The sequence below is a fragment of the Leptopilina heterotoma genome, unplaced genomic scaffold (assembly GCF_015476425.1).
Source record: "Leptopilina heterotoma isolate Lh14 unplaced genomic scaffold, ASM1547642v1 Lhet_60, whole genome shotgun sequence".
Taxonomy (NCBI): domain Eukaryota; kingdom Metazoa; phylum Arthropoda; class Insecta; order Hymenoptera; family Figitidae; genus Leptopilina; species Leptopilina heterotoma.
Genome location: NW_025111138.1, coordinates 3,115,115 through 3,136,544, shown reverse-complemented (window position 1 = coordinate 3,136,544; position 21,430 = coordinate 3,115,115). Strand labels below are relative to the sequence as shown.

The following is a 21,430-nucleotide window of genomic DNA, read 5'->3' as shown; positions in this document are numbered from 1 at the left end:
TTTCTATAGAATTTAATTTTTTATTACAATTTTAATAAAATTCTTATTAACGTCATTGATTAAAAAATGAATTTTCTGATAAATATAACAATGATTTGGATTTTTTCAGTGAAAACGACAAATGATAAAAATATAAGTCAATAATATTAACTAATATTAATTATTATTAATAATTTTAAAATGGAAAACATTTCTATACAAAGTGAATATTTTGCGGACAATTGAATATAATATTTTTTTTCCAAAAATGAGTCTATATGATAATTTTCTATTTACATTTACAATAATATTCTAGCAAAAACAATCCTTGAGTTGGTCTATTTTTTTCATTGACATCGACTATACATGGAATAATGTTTCTTATGTGTCTATTATATTGTATATAATCTCAAAATCAATTCTTTCTTGGCAGCATTTTTTTTATCTCTTCTAACAAATAGAAATAAGATATTATTATGCATTTTGATTACAAGTTCCATTTTGTAAATTCTGGTAAAAGGTTGACTTGCTATCACACTAGTTGACTATTTTGTGAAAAAAAAATCAAACACTTTTGCGTATAACAACGCGATTATTTTTTTCACTATTACTTAAGTATCACTTTAATTATTTATTGTTTTTTTTCATATAATGTGCTGCTTTTCTTTTTTTTTCTTATTATTGTATTTAAAGTGGAAGCATTTATTTTTTTCTGCATAAAACAGAAGAAGGAAAAATTCGAAAATATATTCGACTTGTGTCTATATTTATGCAGATTGAGAAACAGATTCTTGCTAGAAAAAATAAAAATTGAGAATTTTCATTTCAAAGTGCGTCAATTTAATAATAATTCTCAATTTTTTTTATTTTTTCTCTCCGAGGCAGTGTATCGTGATAATTAAGGATTGGAAAATTTAATTAATGAAAAAATTTGTTACTTGCTAAACATTTTTAACTGTAAACGAAATTAAATTAGGGAAAAAAATTCGACTGTTAAAAATTGAATTAAAAAATTAAATAACAATATTTATCTGGAGAAAATCGAATTGTAAAATTTAACCGAAGAAAAATTGAATTACAAACTTTAATTGGAGAAAAATTGAATTAGAAAATTTAATAGGAGAAAAATTAAAATACAAAATTCAACTGTATCTAAAAAAAATTAAAATAACAGAATTTAACTGCAAAAAAATTAAAATAACAAATTTGACTGAAGAAAAGTTAAATTAAAAAATTTAACAGAAACAAATTAAATTAAAAAATTGAATTAAAAAACAAATAAATAACAGAATTTAACTTGAAAAATTGAACTGAACAAAAAATAAATTAGAAAATTGAACTGAAAAAAATTAAACTCGAAAATTGAACTGAAAAGAAATTAAATTACAAAATTCAATTGAATTGAACAAAATTGTTAATTTTTCATTTTAAGTTTGAATCAAAAATGAAATTTTAATTTCATTAAAAATTAAAATTAAAAATTTTGCTCAATTCCGTTGAATTTGGTAATTTAAATTTTTTCCTTAAATTAAAAATTAAATTTTAATTTTAAATCAAAAGTTAAATTTTAATAAAACAAAATGAATTGCACTGAATTGAAAATTAATTATATCGATAAAAAACAATGGAGTTTTTTTTAATTTTACGATAAAAAGCAATTTCGCACATTCGTGGACAATTCTAACGTTTTAATTTGCATAGAGCATTGTCATCATTATTTTACTTATTATACAATACAGCTCAAATGCTGTTGTCATAAATTAACCAGATATCTACTAATTTTGAATATTTCAACTTTAATTAAGTTTCAAGTTATCTAGTATAGAAGCTGCCTTACATTTTAACAATATAAATTATACAATCATTAATTATACATAAATCTCAATGTATAATATATCAATATTTTAAATTTACATACACAAATAATTTTTCATTATTTACAACGAATACCGAATTTTTCTCTTGTACAGGAAAAGACTTTAAAGAAATTCATTTTTCCGAACGGAAAATTCAAAGTATTTCAAGAATTATTATTTTTCTCAGTTAATTAATTAATTATCGATTTATTATTCAATTTTTTCGATTACTTATTGCGAATTTGTAAATTGAAGTATAAAAAATATAATTGAATGAAAATTTTATAATTTGTCCGTTAAATCTACTGTCGATTTAAGAAGAAGACAAAAAATAAAATAATTATTTTCGAAAACTGTTTCGACTCGAATATTCGATTTTTAAATTCTTGTAATTTTGTGTTATAAATTTCGAATTCTTGTATAAAAGTAATTGATATAATCACATTATTATAATAATTCTCGTAAGGAATTCTCGTAATAAAAAATATTTACGAGAGTAAAAATTTCATGAACTTCTCGAAAGTCTTTTCTCGACTTTTCCTTAACTTTCTCTTAAAGTTCTACAACTTTTTTCTTTTTCGTCAATTTCTTTTTGTAAAATTCTTTCTTTTTTTTTGTAATTTTCCTCTATTTTGATGTTATTTCTATTATTTGAGAAAAAACGAATTCTAGACGAGGATTTTACAATAACAATTTTATGGATAATTTAAATAGCGTTACTGACCTCTTCTTCGGTGGAGTGCGTCGACACTGCGATTGGTTGTTGAGTTTGAAGATTAGTAGCGGCAGCGTTGATAGCAACTGGTTTTATAAATTTATCAGTGGCCAATTGTGAGGATTCGGTTCTTCGAAGATATGCGGCTTCCTTTTTCGGCGGTACCACTGGTTTATTTGGTGGAACTGGCGGTGGCACTCCACGTGAAACTGTCGGTTTCTTAACTGGCAATATTCCCGGTGTTGGAGAAGAAGAAGCTGCTGCTGCTGTTGCATTTGCACTGTACGTTGGCAATTTTCCCGGTGTTTGTGTTGAAGGAGCGACAACTTTTCCGACTGCACCAGAATTTGCAGGAGCTGGGACAACTGGTCGTTTGTGTACTGCCTGAGGAATTAAGATACACGAAATTCCTTTTTAACGGAGCTGAAAATTATCTTGCGCGACGCAGCAATTTTTTTTTTTTTTTTTGGTTGTGCTGAACATAATTTATTTCTCTTTGCTTTTTTTTATTCTACATTCAGTGTGGTGCTGAACCAAAAAAAGCGGAAAATAAGAATAATAAGTGGGTGAGTGATATAAAAACGGAAAAATCATTATTCAAGCCAATAACCGAGGTTAATATTCTTTGCAGAAGAAAATTCACAGCATCGTGTTGAGTTGGTGAAAAATATTGCTTATAAATAAATTCCAGAGCTAAAAACGCTTTTTACAAAATAAGAAAAAAGTTGCTAGAAATAGAAACCAAAGAAGAATCTGTAAAATGTAAGGACAATTTCAATAAATGTTTGTGTAAAAAAATGGGCAGAAGATAAAAAAAAAGGTTTGGAAGAAAGAAAAACCGCGCCCGTAGTTGTAGAAGAAATATAATTTCTAATTTAAGAAAAAGAACCAAAAAAATGCTTGCTAAAATAAATAAGGTGCTTTTAGGAAAAATAAGCAAGGGAAAACTCATGAATAAAGCTCAGAAGTAAGTTACTTTTTTTTTAATTGACTCAGGATTCAGTATACATTCTAAATAATAATGTGTATACAAATTAAAACGTAGGATAAATTGTGTTTGTCTTAAAATCGAAAAAAGTTTCTAAAAAGTGGTTCTTGTCACCAAATTGAGAAAAAGGAAAAATAATTCATGAATTTCAAATTTGAAGGATTCGATAAAATACTGTTTTTAGTTTTTATAAATAAATTTTTTATGACACTTTTTATGAAAAATCTTTTTACCTTCCCAGTACATATTTCATTTAAATTTTAAAACGCTAATCAATATCCTCATTTCCTGAATTTTAAATATGCATTTTTTTAAAAAATGTAAAACCCTTAAATACAAAAGGTATACGTACGAGACTAGATAATATCGATAAAAGATAAAATCTTTCAATCTAAAAGATACATCTTTGAATTTTTTAAACTCAATGACTTTCTGTTTTGAAAAAAAACACTAAAAAATTGTAAAAATTCTAAAATTATGTAGTATGTACATAAAAATAAATTATAGAGGAATAAAAATAAACCTCTTGAAATAATCCTGTTTTTTCTCACACTTATTCATAAATAAATAAAATTTTTTTGTCACTAAATTGAATAAGAATAATTCAATAATGTTAATGGTTAAAATTTTCCAAAAACACTTTAAATTAATTTTTTTTAGTTTAAAAAATCAAATATTAAAAACAATCTGATTAATTCCATTAATTAATTAATTCTAATTAAACTCGAAATAACACATTAAAACTTTGGATATGTAAAATTCTAAGAGGAAGTCTAAAAACGAAATTAAAGCTAACTGTAAAAATTTTAAATTAATTCAGTTTCTCATAATTAGATACTTGCTCTTTATACGTTTAACTTTTAAGATTGTGAAAAGTTTTGTAAATTAAAAATAAAAAAAGTGCATTTCTCATTGTTTTCTTTTTGGTGTAAAAACAAAAAGGTTTTTCTTTCAATTAAAAGAAAAACGTTTTCTTGAGTTGTTTTTGTGTAAAAATTATCTAAAAAAGTCAGTCTTGCAAGTATTTGCAAAGAAATTACGATTCACCATTTGCAAAAAGCTATAAATTGACTGAGTACATCAAATCTACCACACAAGTAGATTTCGATAGTCGTTAAATTAGCGTAGAGTGTGCTGGATAGTGTGGAAAGGTTACCTGAGCCTCAGTTGTCGGTGGCGCTTCAGCAGTTGACGCAGGATTACTTGGTGTAAATGCAGTTCCTCTTATCGCTTGTCCAGGAGTTACAGATCTGGCTATTCCTGTAGCTGTGGAAAATTTAAAAATTAATTTACAAATTCTTATTTCATTCAATTCAATTTACAAATTTTCATTTCTTTCAATACAGTTCAATTTACAAATTTTAATTTAACAGGCTTCGCATTTAATAATTTGTTTAAAAAAAGTAGCAAAAAGTAGCTTTAAGACTGGAAAAAGTATCAAAAAGTAGCATTAAGACTGAAAAAGGTATTAAAAAAATAGCTATTATCAAAAAATTAAACTTGGCGACTAAAAAACTTATTTTAGTCGATTCACAAAATTCATAAAAATTTAATTCTGTATTTCTCTGACATTTTCCTGATTTCCATCAAAAATGTTTTTTTTCCCTGGTAATAACTTAAATTCTAAATTCTTCTAAACTTCAATTATTTTCAAAACTTTTAGTTAAAAATTTTAGAAATTTAATAAATATTTATAATTTTTTTTAATTTTAATTAAAATTTTTTAAAAGACAATTTTTTTGATAATTATTAAATTAAATTATTTAAATTTTCAAATTTTTGTTCAATAAGTATATGAGTACTTATTTATTATTCCACAGGAATTAAAATTTGAAACAATTTTAATGTAAAACCGTTTTCAAATTTATAACAATTTCTATAAAAATTCATATTATAACTACATTTAATATTCAATTATTAAAAATCTAAAATTTTAACTGTGTAATTTATTTTTAAATCAATTCTTATTCAAAAATTCTACAAGAATTCAATTATTTAAAAACAAAAATAAATAATTAATAGAATACCTGATTGTTTCTTAAAATTAAATAATAAAAAAGAATTTTATCAAAATTTTTGAAAATAATTCATTTCTTTCGAAGAATATTAATAAAACTTTATAAAATAATTGCATATTTCGAGGAATTCATTTCAAACTGAATACAAAATAATTCAAATTCTGTAAAGAATTTTATTATTTACAAAAATAATTGAATTGCTGCAACGAATTTTATTATTTATAAAAATAATTGATTTCCTGTAATGAATTTTACTATTTATGAAAATAATTGAATTCTTGTAACGAATTTTATTAAATTTTTTTAAATAACTGAATTCCTAGGAAATATTTTATAATTTGTAAAAATAATTGAATTCTTCTTTTCATTTTTAAAAAATATAAAAGAATAATTCAAATTTTTCAAATAAGTTAATTCAAATTGGAATAAAAATAATTGAATTTTTGCGATGAATTTTATTATTTAGAAAAATAATAATTTAACTATTATAAAAAAATGTTGCTAGAAATTAAGAATATAATTAATTTTTTACGAAGAATTTTATTAAAATATTTAAATTATTGATTTCTTTCGACATTTTTTTTGAAAATTGTATTTCACACAATTGAATTACTCTAAAAATTTTATTATATTCATGACATTATTTGTATTTTATAAAATTTTTGAAAATAAGTAAATTACTTTGAAAAATTATGTGAAAATTTTCGGAAATAATTAAAAGATTTCAAAGAATTGAATTAAAATTGTATTAAAAATAATTGAATTTGTATATTGAATTTTATTAAAATTTACTAAAAATAATTGAATTCTTTCGAGAAATTTTATTAAAATTGTATTAAAAATAATTGATTTCTTTCAAACAATTTTATTAAAATATTTGAAAATAGTTGAATTCTTGTGAAAAATTCTAATATTTTTGTAAATAATTGAATTCTTTTAAAGGATTTTATTAAAATATATATGAATGAATTTCTAACAAGAATTTTATTATTTGTGAAAATTAATTGAATTCTTGTCAAGAATTTTAATAAAAATGTTTAAATTTTATTGAATTCTTGTGACAAAATTTATTACTTATGAGGATAATTGAATTATTGCTAAGAAATTTATAAAGAATTTGTAAATAATTGAATTCCTGTGAAATTTTTATTATTTATGAAAATAATTGAATTCCTGAGTAGAATTTTATTATTTATGAAAAAAATTTAATTATTCACAAAAATTTTATTAAAATGTTTAAAAAGAATTGAATTTCAGTGAAAAATTGTGTTATTTTTGAAAATAATTGAATTCTTCATAAGAATTTTATAAACATTTTTTTAAATAATTAATTTTTTCGAAATAGGTATAATAAATACTATGAATATTTTGTTTTAAATAATTTGAATTCTTGTGGAAAATTTTATTTCTGAAAATAATTGAATTTTTCGATTAATTAATTTAAAATAGTATTAAAAATAATTAAAATTCATCTATGAGTTTTATTATTTATGAAAATAATTGAATTCTTGCTTAGAATTTGATCAAACATTCTTTTAAATAATTAAATTTCCATGAAAAATGTTATAATTAGTGAAAGTAATTGAATTATTGTGAAGAATTGTATAAAAAATTTTTTTAAATACTTGATTTTTTCAAAATTTTTCTGAAAATGCTATTTTAAATTAATTGAATTTTTGTGGAAATTTTATTATTTGTGAAAATAATTGAATTTTAGATGAATTTTATCAATTCTTTTTTTTTTTTAATAAATGAATTCTTTTGCAAAATTTTATAAAAATACCATATATTGAAAATAATTGAATTTCGAATATTTTTTGAAAATAATTGAATCGTTTTAAATAATTTGATTAAAATTTTTGAGAATGTTTTTTCGATTTCTAGTATTAGCGAATTTAAAGTAGTGAAAATTTGCAAAAATAAACAGAAATAGTATCTTTTAGTGGCTAAAATCTAAAAAAAAAGTAGTAAATAGTTTGCTTTAATTATTCGAAAATCAAACTTACTGGGACCACTGACTGGAACACTAGAAACTGTAGCCGTTGGCTGAACAACTTTACTGCTCACCATTGGAGTACCCGTGCCTAAAACGGCTCCCTTGACTAAAAATATACATTTATTTCATAAAAATAATTGAACAAATCCTAATTTTTTTCGAATATTAAAATATTTTACAAAAGTACGAAAAAAGTATTTGGAATAAAATATGCAATGCAAAACTTACTGGTTTGGGGCGCATTAACAGGTTTAAGAGTTGGCAAAGCTGTTAAATTTGCGGGTTTCGCCGGTGGTGGCGGAGGAGTTGCACCCACACCACGAATGGGGCCACGTGTCTGCGACTCCTTACCAGTAGTTTCCATTTCCCCTTTAAGCTTCTCTAATTCAGCTTCGAGATCCTTGACTTTTTTCTCCTCTTTCGTCAATGCCTGTCTGTACTGTTGTCTCTCGATATCGAATTGTGCAAGTTGCTTCTCTAATTCGGCTTCCATTTGAAGAGATTTTTTACTCTCCTCCTCGAGGCCCTCGGCCATTGAATCAATACGAACCTTCTCCTCGCTTAAAATTTGCGCCAAATCCTCAGATCTTTTTCTTTCCTCAATATATTTCATTATTATCTTCTTTCTTTCGGCGAGCAATAAAAGTACTATTTGCTTCTGTCGACTCTTCTCCTCATCTAAAGTGTCATTCAACTTTTTCATATCTTGCTCTACTCGTTTTTTATCGAGCTTCTCTAATTCTAATTCTTTTTTTAAACGTGTCCTCTCTTTCTCCAGTCCATAAGTGATGTCATCACCTTGCGCTGTATCGTGCTCGTGCTTTCGTTTTTCTTCCTCCAATTCTTTGATTACCTGGAACAATGGAAATTTTTATATTATATTTATTTACTTTAACACAATTATTTTCTAAAACGACGAATTGAAAGATAATATTACTATTTATATTGCACACTACAGAGATGCCACAAAAAATTAATTTTGTTTTTCCCTGACTTTTCACTGATTTCCAAACAAAATTTTGACTTTTTCCCTGACCTTAAAAAATATTCTAAAACACTCTAAAAATTATTAGACACTCATAAAAATGTTCCATTACATTTATTTACGAATTTCTTTAATTGTTATAAATTATTCAAAAACATCAATAACTTCATTTTTAAATAAATATTTAATTACATATTATTTATCCGTAGGAATTAAAATTTTTCAGAACATTCAAATTCAAATCTTTTTGAAATTCAATAACTGATAAGAAAATTATTATAAAACATGAAGATATCAATTACTCCGAGTCTTCGACTCAAAGTGATCAATTTGTAAGAATATTGTTACTGTAACTTTTTCAAAATTATTTTCATCATTTTAATTCAATTATAATTTTCTAGAATTTTTAACTAAAATAATTCGTCTTCAAATCAATTATTTTTAATAAACTTTGAAAAAGTTCTTCAAGAATTTTCAAATCCATTTGTTTGTAATTCAATTTTACGAAATTTCGATTATTCGGAAATATTCTTCGATTAAATATATTTATTTAATAGATACAAATTCATAGAGCTATTAAGCGCTTCAAGGAATATTTTAAAAAATGAAACCATTAAATAATTTTAAATAGGTATTAAAATTTTTCAAAAAAATTAATTCTACAGAATTGTTAGTCAAAAGTATGAAAAATTCAAATTTTCTAAAAATTTTAATTTGAAACCTTTTTAAAAATTAACTATTTCTAAAAATTCACACTAAAATGCTTTTAATATTCAAATATTATCTAAAATTTTAGCAGAAATTAATTTTTAAATCAATTTTTATTAGAAAACTCTAAGAAAATTCAATTATTTAAATACAAAAAATAAATAATTTATTGAATAATTGAATGTTTCTTAAAATTGAATTCCCATAAAGAATTTTATCAACAAATTTTTAAATAATTGAATTCTTCTGACGAATTTAAGGTTTTTTTAATTTATGAGGCAAACAAAGAAGATACCAAAATTCAGAATTTTCTTATGAATTCTAAAAATTTAATCTTTTACAGTTCTTTTAATAAAAATCCATAACTTTTCCCTGATTTCCCTGACCAATTCTACTTTCCCTGCCTTTTCACTAAATTCCCTGATTTCCCTGACCTGTGGCAACCCTGACTATTTATATTATGCTTTTAACTAATTAAAAATTGAATAAAAGGGCAAAAAAGACAAATTGCATGTTAATCTTACTGCTCGATGTCTAATTTCAGCTTCTTTAAGAACTTTAGCCATGCGACACTGCATTCGTCGTTGTTGTGTAATTAGAGCTTCTAAGCTTGCAGTTTGTTGATCGACTTGACTTCCTTGGGGTCCAATTGTTCCACCGACAATAGCTACATCTCTGGCGAGAGCTGAATGAGGATCAGAGGTACCGCTGCGATATCGTGAGCTCAATAGGTGTTTCATTTTCTCCGACTAGAGGAAAATAAAAACAAATTTTAAAACCCTCGATAGTATATTATTGACTTTTCTATTTCAAATACTGTTTAAATGTAAATTACTTTTAGCGCTGCTATAACAATATCTCGTGCTTGAAGTTCACCTTCTAAATATCCTAATAACTCGACCAAATCTGTTTTGCTCAACTCCATTTTTGGATTGCGCTAAAATCAAAACATTTATCTAATAAAATATAGAATTTTTTATTAATTAAAATTAGTAATTGAATAATTATAGTTAGTCAACAATTCGAAATAATTTTTCATTTTTAAATATTAATAGTCAGTTCTCTTTTTCAAATATATACTGACTATTTATAAATATTAAATAATATATACATATTATTAAAAGATAGAATGCATCTATTTATAAGTATAAAATTTTCGCACTTATGCAAATTATAAAAATACAATTCAAATTTATTTTAAAAAAGTACCATTTGTCAAATTCTCTTATTCAGTGTAATTACGACAAATGTTTCCATAAAGTTATTTTCCGGAGTAAGTAGTTTTAAAATTTACATTAAGAGAATTATTCAAAACAATTTTTGAGTTAATTGTGCACATATTTTCGATTTAAATATAAATTACCTTGAGCGTGTTTGATGAACTTTTATCGAGAGGTTCAAAATTATTGCCTCGATTACCATCGCCAAGTTGGGAATTTATGACTGGTGGCGATTGAGATTTTGACGATGTTGTCGTCGTCGCGGCAGAAACTCCTGGTGAATTCGCGGCTTGACTTGTAGATGCCATCTTGGTTTTAGAAGCAGGTAGATAAACCCGAGATTTCTACGTATACTTGAAACAACACTACTCTTCTCTTCCCTCCGGGGGGGTTGTGTGAATACACTCACTATATTTTTTTCTCACCTTTCGATATTGAGGTTTTCAACCCATGTGTGACTCCCACGACTCACTCGGCTCCGTAACATTGCGAATGCTATCTCAAATTAATACATTTTAAGCTTACTTTGTATTTTTCTCTTTGCATATCACTTTTGACAAATCAAGAAAAACATTGGACAAAACAAACAATTTTGCTTTTAATCTCCAATTCGGGGGAAATTTGTCTTTACGATCAAAGACATACAATTAAAATAATAATTAAACCGAACCGACAACGTAGAGAAGACTTTATCAGATACTATATTCAATACTACTGCAAAAGTTTATATATGAATTTTCTTATTCTTTTTAACCAAGTACTGTAGACATTATCGTTGTCCTCGTTGTTTTATTATTATTATTTTTCATAATGGACATTTATTTCTATTGGTCGAATGAAAACGCAATGGCCGCCAGGCGGTAAATTCAAAACTAATACTTTACTTATCTGAAAATAAATACTTTTTACATTTAAATTAATTTTTTTTTCTTAATTTTGAATACTTTTGTACACTTTTTAAATACAAATATTTGTTAAATGTATTAATTTTGTTAGAAATAGAAAAAAAATAGTGTAAAGAAAGAAAACTGCCGTAATGGCGCCAGCTGTCAAAGTTCACAGTGACTCGCAAACATTCTTGTTCTTGTAAATTCATTTCTAACCTCACTTTTTGACTGCTCATTTAGACGTGTAATTGTGACAAATCCAATTTTCTTTCTTTTAAATATTGTGCATTTGAGAGAAAAATGCCTGAAAGTACCAAACCAGAAGAAAAGCAAAAGAAAGAAGTTAAAAATGAAAAAGAAGATGAAAAAACCGACTTGGTAGGTGTTAATTTTTACTAGTTGTAAAGTCGATTGTCTTCTTTCGGCATTGTTTTATCAGTCTTTTGTTTTATTCCTTATATTTTTTTACCCGTACTCTACATTTATAGAAAAATTTATTCCATGTTATTATAGTTTATTAGTGTCTTTACTGCCTAGTGAAAAAAATTATTTTCATAATGAAATCGAAACCGCTTTTCGTAAATTTCTACGATACCCTGGTATCAAAAGAATGGAATTTAAATGCAGATTTAAAAGTAAAATATTTTCAATTACAATGTTTATAAATACGTATTAAATGTATATCTTGTTGCTAGATAGGTTAACCTCTTTCTTCCTTTTCTATTCTGCTTAGTAATGCTAAATGTTTTTGTTTTCTGCATTCGTTATAAACAGCATTGAAATTAAAATAACGAATTTAAACGATTGCAATAAATCATTTAAAATTTCCCAGAAGAATTCAATTATTTAAAAAAAATTTTCATAAAATTCTATGCAAACATTTAATTATTGTCAAAAATAGTAGAAATTTCACAAGTTTCTTTTATAAATTTCTTCGCAATAATTCAATTATTTCAATAAATAATACAAATTTCACAGCGATTCAATTATTTAGAAATTCTTTATAAATTTCTTAGCAATAATTCAATTATTCTCATGAGTAATACATTTTGTAACAGAAATTCAATAAATTTTAAACATTTATTTAAAATTCTTGACAAGAATTCAATTAATTTTTTACGAATAGTAAAATTCTTGGCAGGAATTCAATTACTTTCATAAATAATAAAATTATTGCCAGAAATTCAATTATTTTCATAAATAATAAAATTCTTTTCCGAAATTCAATTATTTTCATAAATAATAAAATTCATTTCAGAAATTCAATTATTATAAACAATTCAAATGAAATTCTTCGCAAGAATTCAATTATTTACACAAATAATAAATTTTGTGACAGAAATTCAATTAATTTAAAATATTTTAATAAAATTCTGGACAAGAATTCCATTATTATTAAAAATTTCAATAATACTTTCGCAAGAATTCAATTATTTTCATAAATGGGCATATCTCTGGAACCTTTAACTTTCATGTCCCTCGCATATATTTCGATAATTTCAATAACTTTTTACTTTATTTTTGTTGGAAATATTAAAGCTTGATAAGATGAATCAGTTCCAAAAGGTTTTACATTAATTTATTAAATATATCAATAATTATTCCAATCTGAGTGCCCGATTTTTTACAATATCTACTTGTCCCTAACCATACTCTCGGATGGGTTAAACGATAAAACTTTGTAATGAATAAGAGTTACTAATTCTAAGACGCATCTTTTTAAAGTTAATTAAACAGTGAACACTTTTCCGTATGAAAATTAAAAATTTGTTAATTTTGAAAAAAGTTATAAGCTTTCAAACGTTGTCCCTCACTTTTAACCTTTTTGATCGTAATCGAGATATTTATCATTTTTCATTAATAAGACAAATGGCACATCAAAATGACTTACGGGAAATAAAAGTTCAAATTATTATAATTATTTTGAGACATAGTAAATTGATGTGCCTCGTGTCTTCAAAAAACTGTTGTAATTTAAATAACAGAAAACACGCGCGTACAAAATTTGAAAACGACCGTAATTCGAGTGATACTCCACGAAAATCAAATAAAAGTATTTTAAAAGTACTTGTAAATATTTTCGCATGTGCCATTTAACATCCAGTGAATGTGCTTCAAGAAAAAATACTTTATTGCAAAGATAATGTAAAAATATTTGTCAATTACGGTCGACCGTAATCAACCAAAAGTTTTTAGAAAAGAAATTGTTAAGTATGAAGTTGTCGATTCTCACTTTTTTATAGAAACTGTTAATAAATAAAACTGAAGGTTAAGTTTCAATGTTTATATTTTGATTTTTTAGACAGAATAAATGATCGAAAAAAATAAGATATATAAGAAAAAAGAAAAATAGAAAAAAATGAATAGAAATTGGAAAGTTTATGAGTGTTAAATTTAAATAAAATGTATCTGGAAATTGCAAGGTAAACTTTATACATTATAATTTCATATTTTTACAATTCAGTTTAATTAAAATCTATTTTTAAAATAAAAACCATTTTAATTTTTTAGTAATTCAAACAAAAAATAAAAGAAAAGTAATGTTAATGACTAGTAATAATATAATAAATACAAAAGTAATATATTATATAATAATATAATTATTATATTATAAATTATAACCCCTCAGTTAATTACTTTCAACTGTTTTCGATTCTAAAAAACAAACACCTGTTAAATATTTTTTTGTTGCACGTTAAAAATAATTCGCAATTTTAAATAGTTTATAACTTTTTGAAGACGAGTCATTTTATCTGTCCACTTGGATATTTTGAAAGCTTATTTCTTAAAGTTTATGTAGACAGAGTTTCAATACTGTGCTCAATAAAAAATTAACAAATTTTTTCTCATTGAAAAGTTAAAGGTTCTAGAGATATGCCCAAATATTAAATTTTGTTACTGGAATTCAACAAATTTTAAACATTTTACTAAAATTCTTGACAAGAATATAATTAATTTTCACAAATAATAAAATTCTTGAGCAGGAATTCAATTGTTTTTAATAATTTAAATAAAATTATTTGCAGGAATTCAATTATTATTGAAAATTTTAATGAAATTCATCCCAAGATTTCAATTATTTTCATAAATAATACATTTTGTGACAGGCATTCAATTAATTTTAATTATTTCCATTGAATTTCTAGAGAAAAACTCAATTATTTACCCAAATAATTAAATTCTTCGCTGGAATTCAATTATTTTCATAAAAAAATAAAATTTGCACAGAAATTGAATTGTTTGAATTACAATTTTCATAAAATTTTTGAAAAGAAATTAATTAAAAAATAATTTGTGTAAAATTTTGCGAAAGAAATCAACTATTTTTAATAATTTTGATAAAACTTATTTATAAGAATTTATTTAAATGGTTTCTTATTTCAGTCGGAGGAGGATAAATTATTGCAGGAAGAATTAGGAAATTTAGTCGAACGTCTTCAAGATGCAAACACAAGATTACACTATCCAGCACTTGAGTCACTGCAAAATCAAATTCGTGCCTCGACCACATCGATGACAAGTGTACCGAAACCCTTGAAATTCATGAGACCACATTACGATACAATGAAAGCAATTTACGAAAGTATTTCTGATCCAAAAGCAAAAGAATTATGCTCGGACATTATTTCGGTTCTTGCAATGACAATGGGCGAGGGCAGAGAATGTCTAAAGTACAGATTATTTGGATCGACTCAATCAATTAGTGAATGGGGACACGAGTATGTTCGACATTTATCTGGAGAATTAGCCGGCGAATGGGATGAATTGACTGGCGAGAATAAAGAAGATGTGAGCAAAAAATTAATTGCTCTTGTACATGAAATTGTCCCCTACAATATGGCTCATAATGCAGAGACCGAGGCTTGCGATTTATTAATGGAAATTGAGAAATTAGATTTTCTCGAGCAATACGTCGATGAGAGTGCCTATCAAAGAGTATGTCTCTATCTCACCAGTTGCGTACCTTATGTGGCCGATCCTGAAAATAGTACTCTTCTCCATGCAGCCGCTAAACTTTACAGAAAATTTGGACAGTATCCTCAAGCTGTTAGATTGGCGATGCAACTTAATGATTTGCCGTTAATTGAGGAGATTTTTACAACTTGCAAGGATTTGTAAGCTTTTTTTCTTTCTATTTTGATTCGGATGTTCCTGAAGTTAGCGTCGACTCTTAGCGTCGAAAATTACTCTTTGAGGTTCTTAGTGATGAAAATGGTACTAATTTCAATTTTATTAATCCAGGAGTTAACTTTTCCAGAGCACAATTTTAAAATCTTTGAAAATATTGTTTTATTCTTTTCGGTTTTGTAAAAAATTATTTTCGACGCTCAACGTCCACGCTAACTTCAGGGTTTTTTAGAATATTAATTAAATTCTAATATAAATATACTAAATTTCTTATAATTTCTTTTAAAATTTAGTATTTTCTGTATCAAAATTTGGCTTTGTCGCATTTTTCCCACTCTGTTAATTAATTTAGAATTGCTTTTCCCTTAATTTTTAAATTCTTCTCGCATTTTATGACCACTCTGTTAATTAATTTAGAATTAATTTTCCCTTAATTTTTTAAATTCTTCTCGAAGTGTTTAACATTGAAAATTTGATTTCACAGATCGATACAAAAACAATTGGCATTTATGCTCGGTCGTCAGCAGATTTTCCTGAACCTCCCGGAATCGACAATTGAATACGACGATCTTGTGGAAATTATGTCAAATTCGCATCTGAACAATCATTTCTTGAATCTCGCGCGAGAATTGGATATAATGGAGCCGAAGACACCGGAAGATGTTTATAAATCGCACTTGGAGAATTCTAGACCTCCATTCGGTGGTGGACAAGTAGACTCGGCGAGGCAGAATTTGGCCGCTAGTTTCGTAAATGGATTTGTGAATGCAGCGTTCGGTCAAGATAAACTTCTAGTCGAGGATGGAAATAAATGGTTGTATAAGAACAAGGAACACGGTATGCTGAGTGCAACGGCATCGCTTGGTTTGGTGCTTCTGTGGGACGTTGACGGCGGTTTGACTCCCATTGATAAGTATCTCTACTCCTCGGAAGATTACATCAAATCCGGAGCTCTCTTGGCTTGTGGAATTGTTAATTGCGGCGTTAGGAACGAATGCGATCCTGCTTTGGCTCTTCTGTCGGATTATGTACTTCACAATAGTAATACCATGAGAATCGGAGCCATTGTCGGTTTGGGTCTTGCCTACGCTGGATCGAATCGAGAAGCGGTGTTGAATTTGCTTACACCCGTTTTAAGTGATCCAAAATCGAGTTGGGAAGTCGTTGGCGTTGCTGGACTTGCCCTCGGAATGGTTGCTGTTGGATCTTGCAATGCTTATGTCACCACGTCTATAATGCACACTCTGATGGAAAAAAGTGAAACGGACCTTAAAGATACTTACGCGAGATTTTTACCCTTGGGCTTAGGTAAGAATTCTTTCTCTACTTAAATCAGGGTTGCCACGCAACCTAGAAAACCTGGAAATGTCAGGAAATTTTATAAACCTTGAAAAAACCTGAAAAAGTCAGGAAATTTTGATCGAAATCCTGGAAAATTATTGTTTTCTAAAATTATTCGTCTTATTCTTGAAATTTAATTTTTCTTAAATATTTCAAAATTTATTCAATTTTAAAAGATTTAATTTTCATAAATAGATAAACTTAAAAAGGTTTTAATTTGAAATTTTAGAAAATTTCAATTTTAAATTGAATTATTAAATAATACAAATTTTATTATTTATTTTTATTATTAAATAATACAAATTTCACAGGAATTCTATTATTTACAAATTTTTTAAAATTTCTTCGCAATAATTCAATTATTTTCAGAAATAATAAAAATTTCACAGGAATTCAATTATTTACAAATTCTTTATAAATTTCTTAGCAATAATTCAATTATTCTCATAACTAATAAATTTTGTCACAGGAATTCAATAAAATTTAAACATTTTATTAAAATTCTTAAAATGAATTCAATTAATTTTCACAAATAATAAAATTTTTGCCAGAAATTCAATTATTATAAAAAATTTGAATGAAATTCTTCGCAAGAATTCAATTATTTCCAAAAATAATAATTTCTGTGACAGAAATTCAATTAATTTTAAATATTTTAATAATTTTCTGGACAAGAATTCAATTATTATTAAAATATTTTAATAATATTCTTCGCAAGTATTCAATTATTTTCATAAATAATAAAATTTTTCACAGAGATTGAATTATTTTCATAAATAATCAATTTTGAGAAAGGAATTTAATTAATTTTGAATATTTTAATAAAATTCTTGACAGGAATTTAATTATTTTTAAAAATAATAAAACTTTAGTCCGAGATTTAAATATTATTAAGAATTTTAATAAAATTCTTCGTAAGAATTCAATTATTTCTAAAAATAATAAATTTTGTGACAGAAATTCAATTAATTTTAAATATTTTAATTAAATTCTGGACAAGAATTCAATTATTTTTATAAATAATAAAACTTTTGTCCGAGAATTTAATATTATTAAGAATTTTAATAAAATTCTTTTCAAGAATTCAAGTATTTTCATAAATAACAAAATTCTTGTCAGAAATTTAATTATTATTTAAAATATAAATAAAATTATAATTATTATTTAAAATTTTTACGAAATGCTTTGCAAGAATTTAAATATTTTCCTAAATAATAAATTTTTAGTCAAGAATTCAATTAATTTTGAATATTCTTATAAAATTCTTAACAAGAATTCAATTATTTTCATAAATAATCAAATTTTTAACAGAGATTTAATTATTTTCATAAATAATAAAAAAACTTTATAGGTTTTTAATTATCTTCATAAATAATAAAACTCATCGCAGAATTTCAATTATTTTTTATACAAATTTTAATGGAATTTCTCGAAAAATGTAATTATTCTCCAAAATTCAATTATTTTCAAAAATTTTAATAATATTCTTGGCAAAATTTCAATTATTTTCAAAAACTTTTCTCAATTCAATTAAATTTTTTACACGGATTCAATTATTTTTAATCTAATTTCTCGAAAAATGAAATTATTCTTAAAGATTTTATTGAAATTCGTCAAATGAATTTTAATGACCTATTCAAAAATTTGTTTTTAAAATTCTTTAAATGAGAGTTCAATTTTAAAAATACATTCAATTGTTCAATAAATTATTTATTTTTGTATTTAAATAATTGAATTCTCGTAGAATTTTCTAATAAAAATTAATTTAAATATGAATTTCAGTTAAAATTTTAGATAATTGAATATTAAACTCTCTAAATTTGAATTAGTAAAAATGTTCTCTAATTTGAATTACTAAACATCTTTACTAATTCAAATTTAGAGAGAAAGTAAAGTAAAGTTTGGCATGAATTTTCAGAAATAATTGAATTTTGAAAAGGTTTTAAATTATAATCTTTGAACGATAGAATTTTTCATATTTTTAATTGAAAATTGTGTAGATTTAATTTTTTTTAAAAAGTTTAATTGAATTTTTTTGAAGTTATTTAAAGTTTTTATTTTCTAATATATATTTGATTGAAGAATTTCCGAATAATCGATGAAATTTCGTAAAATTGAATTGTAAACAATAGGATTTGAAAATTTTCAAAGAAATGTTTCAAAAATTATTAAAAATGAATGAATAATTAATTTAAGGAAGAATTTTAGATAAAAATTCTGGAAAAAAATAATTGAATTGATGAGAGTAATTTTGAATAAGTTACAGTAACAATATTCTTATAATATAAAATAATGATTCATTTTTAATTATTATAAAACATGAAGATGTAAATATTTAGTAAGTTATTTAGAACATATCTAATGATTTTATTTTCAGGTTTGTGCTTTTTGGGTAAACAAGAGGCGGCAGAGGCGATAATCGCAGCCCTGGAGGTCGTGCCCGAACCGTTCAAATCCATGTCAACGACACTTGTAGAAGTTTGTGCGTACGCTGGCACAGGGAATGTTTTGAAAATTCAACACTTATTGCACATTTGTTCGGAGCATTATGAACCGGTGAATGAAAAGGAGGAGAAGAGCGATCGCAAGGACAAGGAGAAAAAAGAGGAGAAGAAGGAGGAGAAGGAAAAGGATTTAAGTTCTCGTCAAGCAATTGCTGTACTTGGAATTGCATTGATTGCAATGGGAGAGGAAATTGGTTCAGAAATGGCGTACAGAACATTTGGACATCTTTTGCGATATTGTGAACCTGTAATTCGACGATCCGTACCATTGGCACTTGGTCTCATATCCGTATCGAATCCAAAATTGAATATTCTAGATACATTGTCTAAATTCTCACACGACAGTGATCCGGAAGTGGCTCACAATGCAATTTTCGCGATGGGACTTGTTGGAGCTGGCACGAATAATGCAAGATTGGCTGCAATGTTGAGACAACTCGCACAATTTCACGCTAAGGATCCTAATAATCTGTTTATGGTGCGCATCGCTCAAGGTCTTACTCATCTTGGAAAGGGAACTCTCACCTTGTCACCGTATCATAGTGATAGGCAATTATTGAGTCCTGTCGCTTTGGCTGGATTACTGGCGACCTTGATCGGATTTCTTGATGTTAAAAATAGTAAGTATCTGACAAATTCATAATTTATTAATTATTTATTAAATTTATATTTAATAAACTTAATTTTAAAAAAATCCATATAAATAAAAAACCGTTTGCCTTCTTCTTTTCAGTTATTCTTGGAAGATCACATTATCTTTTATACACGCTGGCAGCAGCGATGCAACCAAGAATGCTCGTGACATTCGACGAGGAAGTTAATCCCCTCGCCGTTCCAGTGCGAGTTGGTCTTGCCGTTGATGTCGTCGGTCAAGCTGGAAAGCCAAAGACCATCACTGGCTTCCAGACACACACAACTCCTGTTCTTTTGGCATACGGCGAGAGAGCTGAATTAGCAACTGAAGAATATATTCCATTAACGCCAATAATGGAAGGATTTGTCATTCTAAGAAAAAATCCCGACTTCGTCCCTTAGGTTGTACATTAACATAATTTAACGCGTTTTTATGTATCTCGTATTTCATTAATAATAAAATTACTCTCTTTACTCTAAACAATAGACACTAAAATGTCTATTTTATAGACAAAAAAATATGTCTATTGTATCAGAGAAAAGAAAGATTAAAAATTAACTTTTCAAATGTTATTTTCTATTTTCTAGACAGAAAATTATAATCCCAGGGCTTGAACCATGGAAAGTATTTAAAAAATTCAATTAAACTTTTTCAAAAAAATGAATTTCAAAATTCAATTATTTCTAAATATTCACGCTATATTGCTTTTACTATTCAATTATTATTATCTAAAATTTTAACGGAAATTCATTTTTAAATCAATTTATAGTAAAGAATTCTACTACAAATAAAATTATTTAAATACAAAAATAAATAATTTATTGGATAAATGAATGTTTCTTAAAATTCAATTTCCACAAAGAATTGTATCAACAAATTTTTAATTGATTGAATTCCTTCGACGAATTTTAATAAAATTTCTAAGAATAATTACATTTTTCGAGAAATTCGATTAAAATTGTAGTAAAAATAATTGGTATTCTGCGATGAGTTTTATTATTTGTGAAAATAATTGAATCCCTAAGAAGAATTTTATTATTTTTGAACAGAATTTAATTGAATTTCTGCAATAATTTGTAACTTTTCCAAAATATAATTCTTTTTCGTTTTTTTAACTAAAATTCTTCTATAAATGCATTATTTTTAATAATTTTTGCAAAAAGTTCTTTGAGAATTTTCAAATTCATTTGTAAAAAAAAATCTACAATTAAAGTTTCTCGAAAAAATTAATTTCACAGAATTGCTAGATAAAAATATGAAAAATTCAGATTCTCAAAGATTTTAATTTGAAACCTTTTCAAAATTCAATTATTTCTAAAAATTGACTCTCTAGTGCTTATAATGAATTCCACAGAAAATTTTTAACTTTTGAAAATAATTGAATTCCTGTGAGAAATGTTCTTATTTATAAAAATAATTGAATTTAACGAAATATTATATTAAAATTGTTAAGGATAATTGAATTTTAGTA

At 25.3% G+C, this 21,430-nt stretch overlaps 2 protein-coding genes across 2 annotated transcripts; one reads left to right on the top strand and one right to left on the bottom strand.

Moving 5' to 3' along the window:
• Positions 1–2,146: 2,146 nt before the first annotated feature.
• On the bottom strand, positions 2,147–11,209 carry LOC122509467 (CTTNBP2 N-terminal-like protein). The gene is made up of 7 exons (XM_043623582.1): positions 10,609–11,209; positions 10,081–10,182; positions 9,770–9,994; positions 7,781–8,405; positions 7,563–7,658; positions 4,695–4,804; positions 2,147–2,934 (listed from the first exon to the last, which is right to left on the bottom strand). The coding sequence occupies exons 1-7, from the start codon at positions 10,771–10,773 to the stop codon at positions 2,542–2,544; spliced, it is 1,716 nt and encodes a 571-aa protein (XP_043479517.1). The 5' UTR covers positions 10,774–11,209; the 3' UTR covers positions 2,147–2,541.
• A 331-nt stretch (positions 11,210–11,540) lies between these two features.
• Positions 11,541–20,517, top strand: LOC122509396 (26S proteasome non-ATPase regulatory subunit 2). The gene is made up of 5 exons (XM_043623428.1): positions 11,541–11,730; positions 14,737–15,467; positions 15,965–16,788; positions 19,199–19,945; positions 20,059–20,517. Exons 1-5 carry the CDS (start codon positions 11,653–11,655, stop codon positions 20,358–20,360), a joined length of 2,682 nt encoding a protein of 893 aa, XP_043479363.1. The 5' UTR covers positions 11,541–11,652; the 3' UTR covers positions 20,361–20,517.
• The last annotated feature ends 913 nt before the right edge of the window (positions 20,518–21,430 follow it).

Excerpts from the sequence above, each read along its gene's own strand:
- LOC122509467 (XM_043623582.1), bottom strand. The coding sequence starts at position 10,773 with ATGGCATCTACAAGTCAAGCCGCGAATTCACCAGGAGTTTCTGCCGCG. Across the intron at positions 9,995-10,080 it reads TTGTTATAGCAGCGCTAAAA|TCGGAGAAAATGAAACACCT; the intron begins GTAATTTACATT and ends ATTTTCCTCTAG. Across the intron at positions 8,406-9,769 it reads CTGAAATTAGACATCGAGCA|GTAATCAAAGAATTGGAGGA; the intron begins GTAAGATTAACA and ends CCATTGTTCCAG.
- LOC122509396 (XM_043623428.1), top strand. The coding sequence starts at position 11,653 with ATGCCTGAAAGTACCAAACCAGAAGAAAAGCAAAAGAAAGAAGTTAAA. Across the intron at positions 15,468-15,964 it reads TTTACAACTTGCAAGGATTT|ATCGATACAAAAACAATTGG; the intron begins GTAAGCTTTTTT and ends TTGATTTCACAG. Across the intron at positions 16,789-19,198 it reads ATTTTTACCCTTGGGCTTAG|GTTTGTGCTTTTTGGGTAAA; the intron begins GTAAGAATTCTT and ends TTTTATTTTCAG.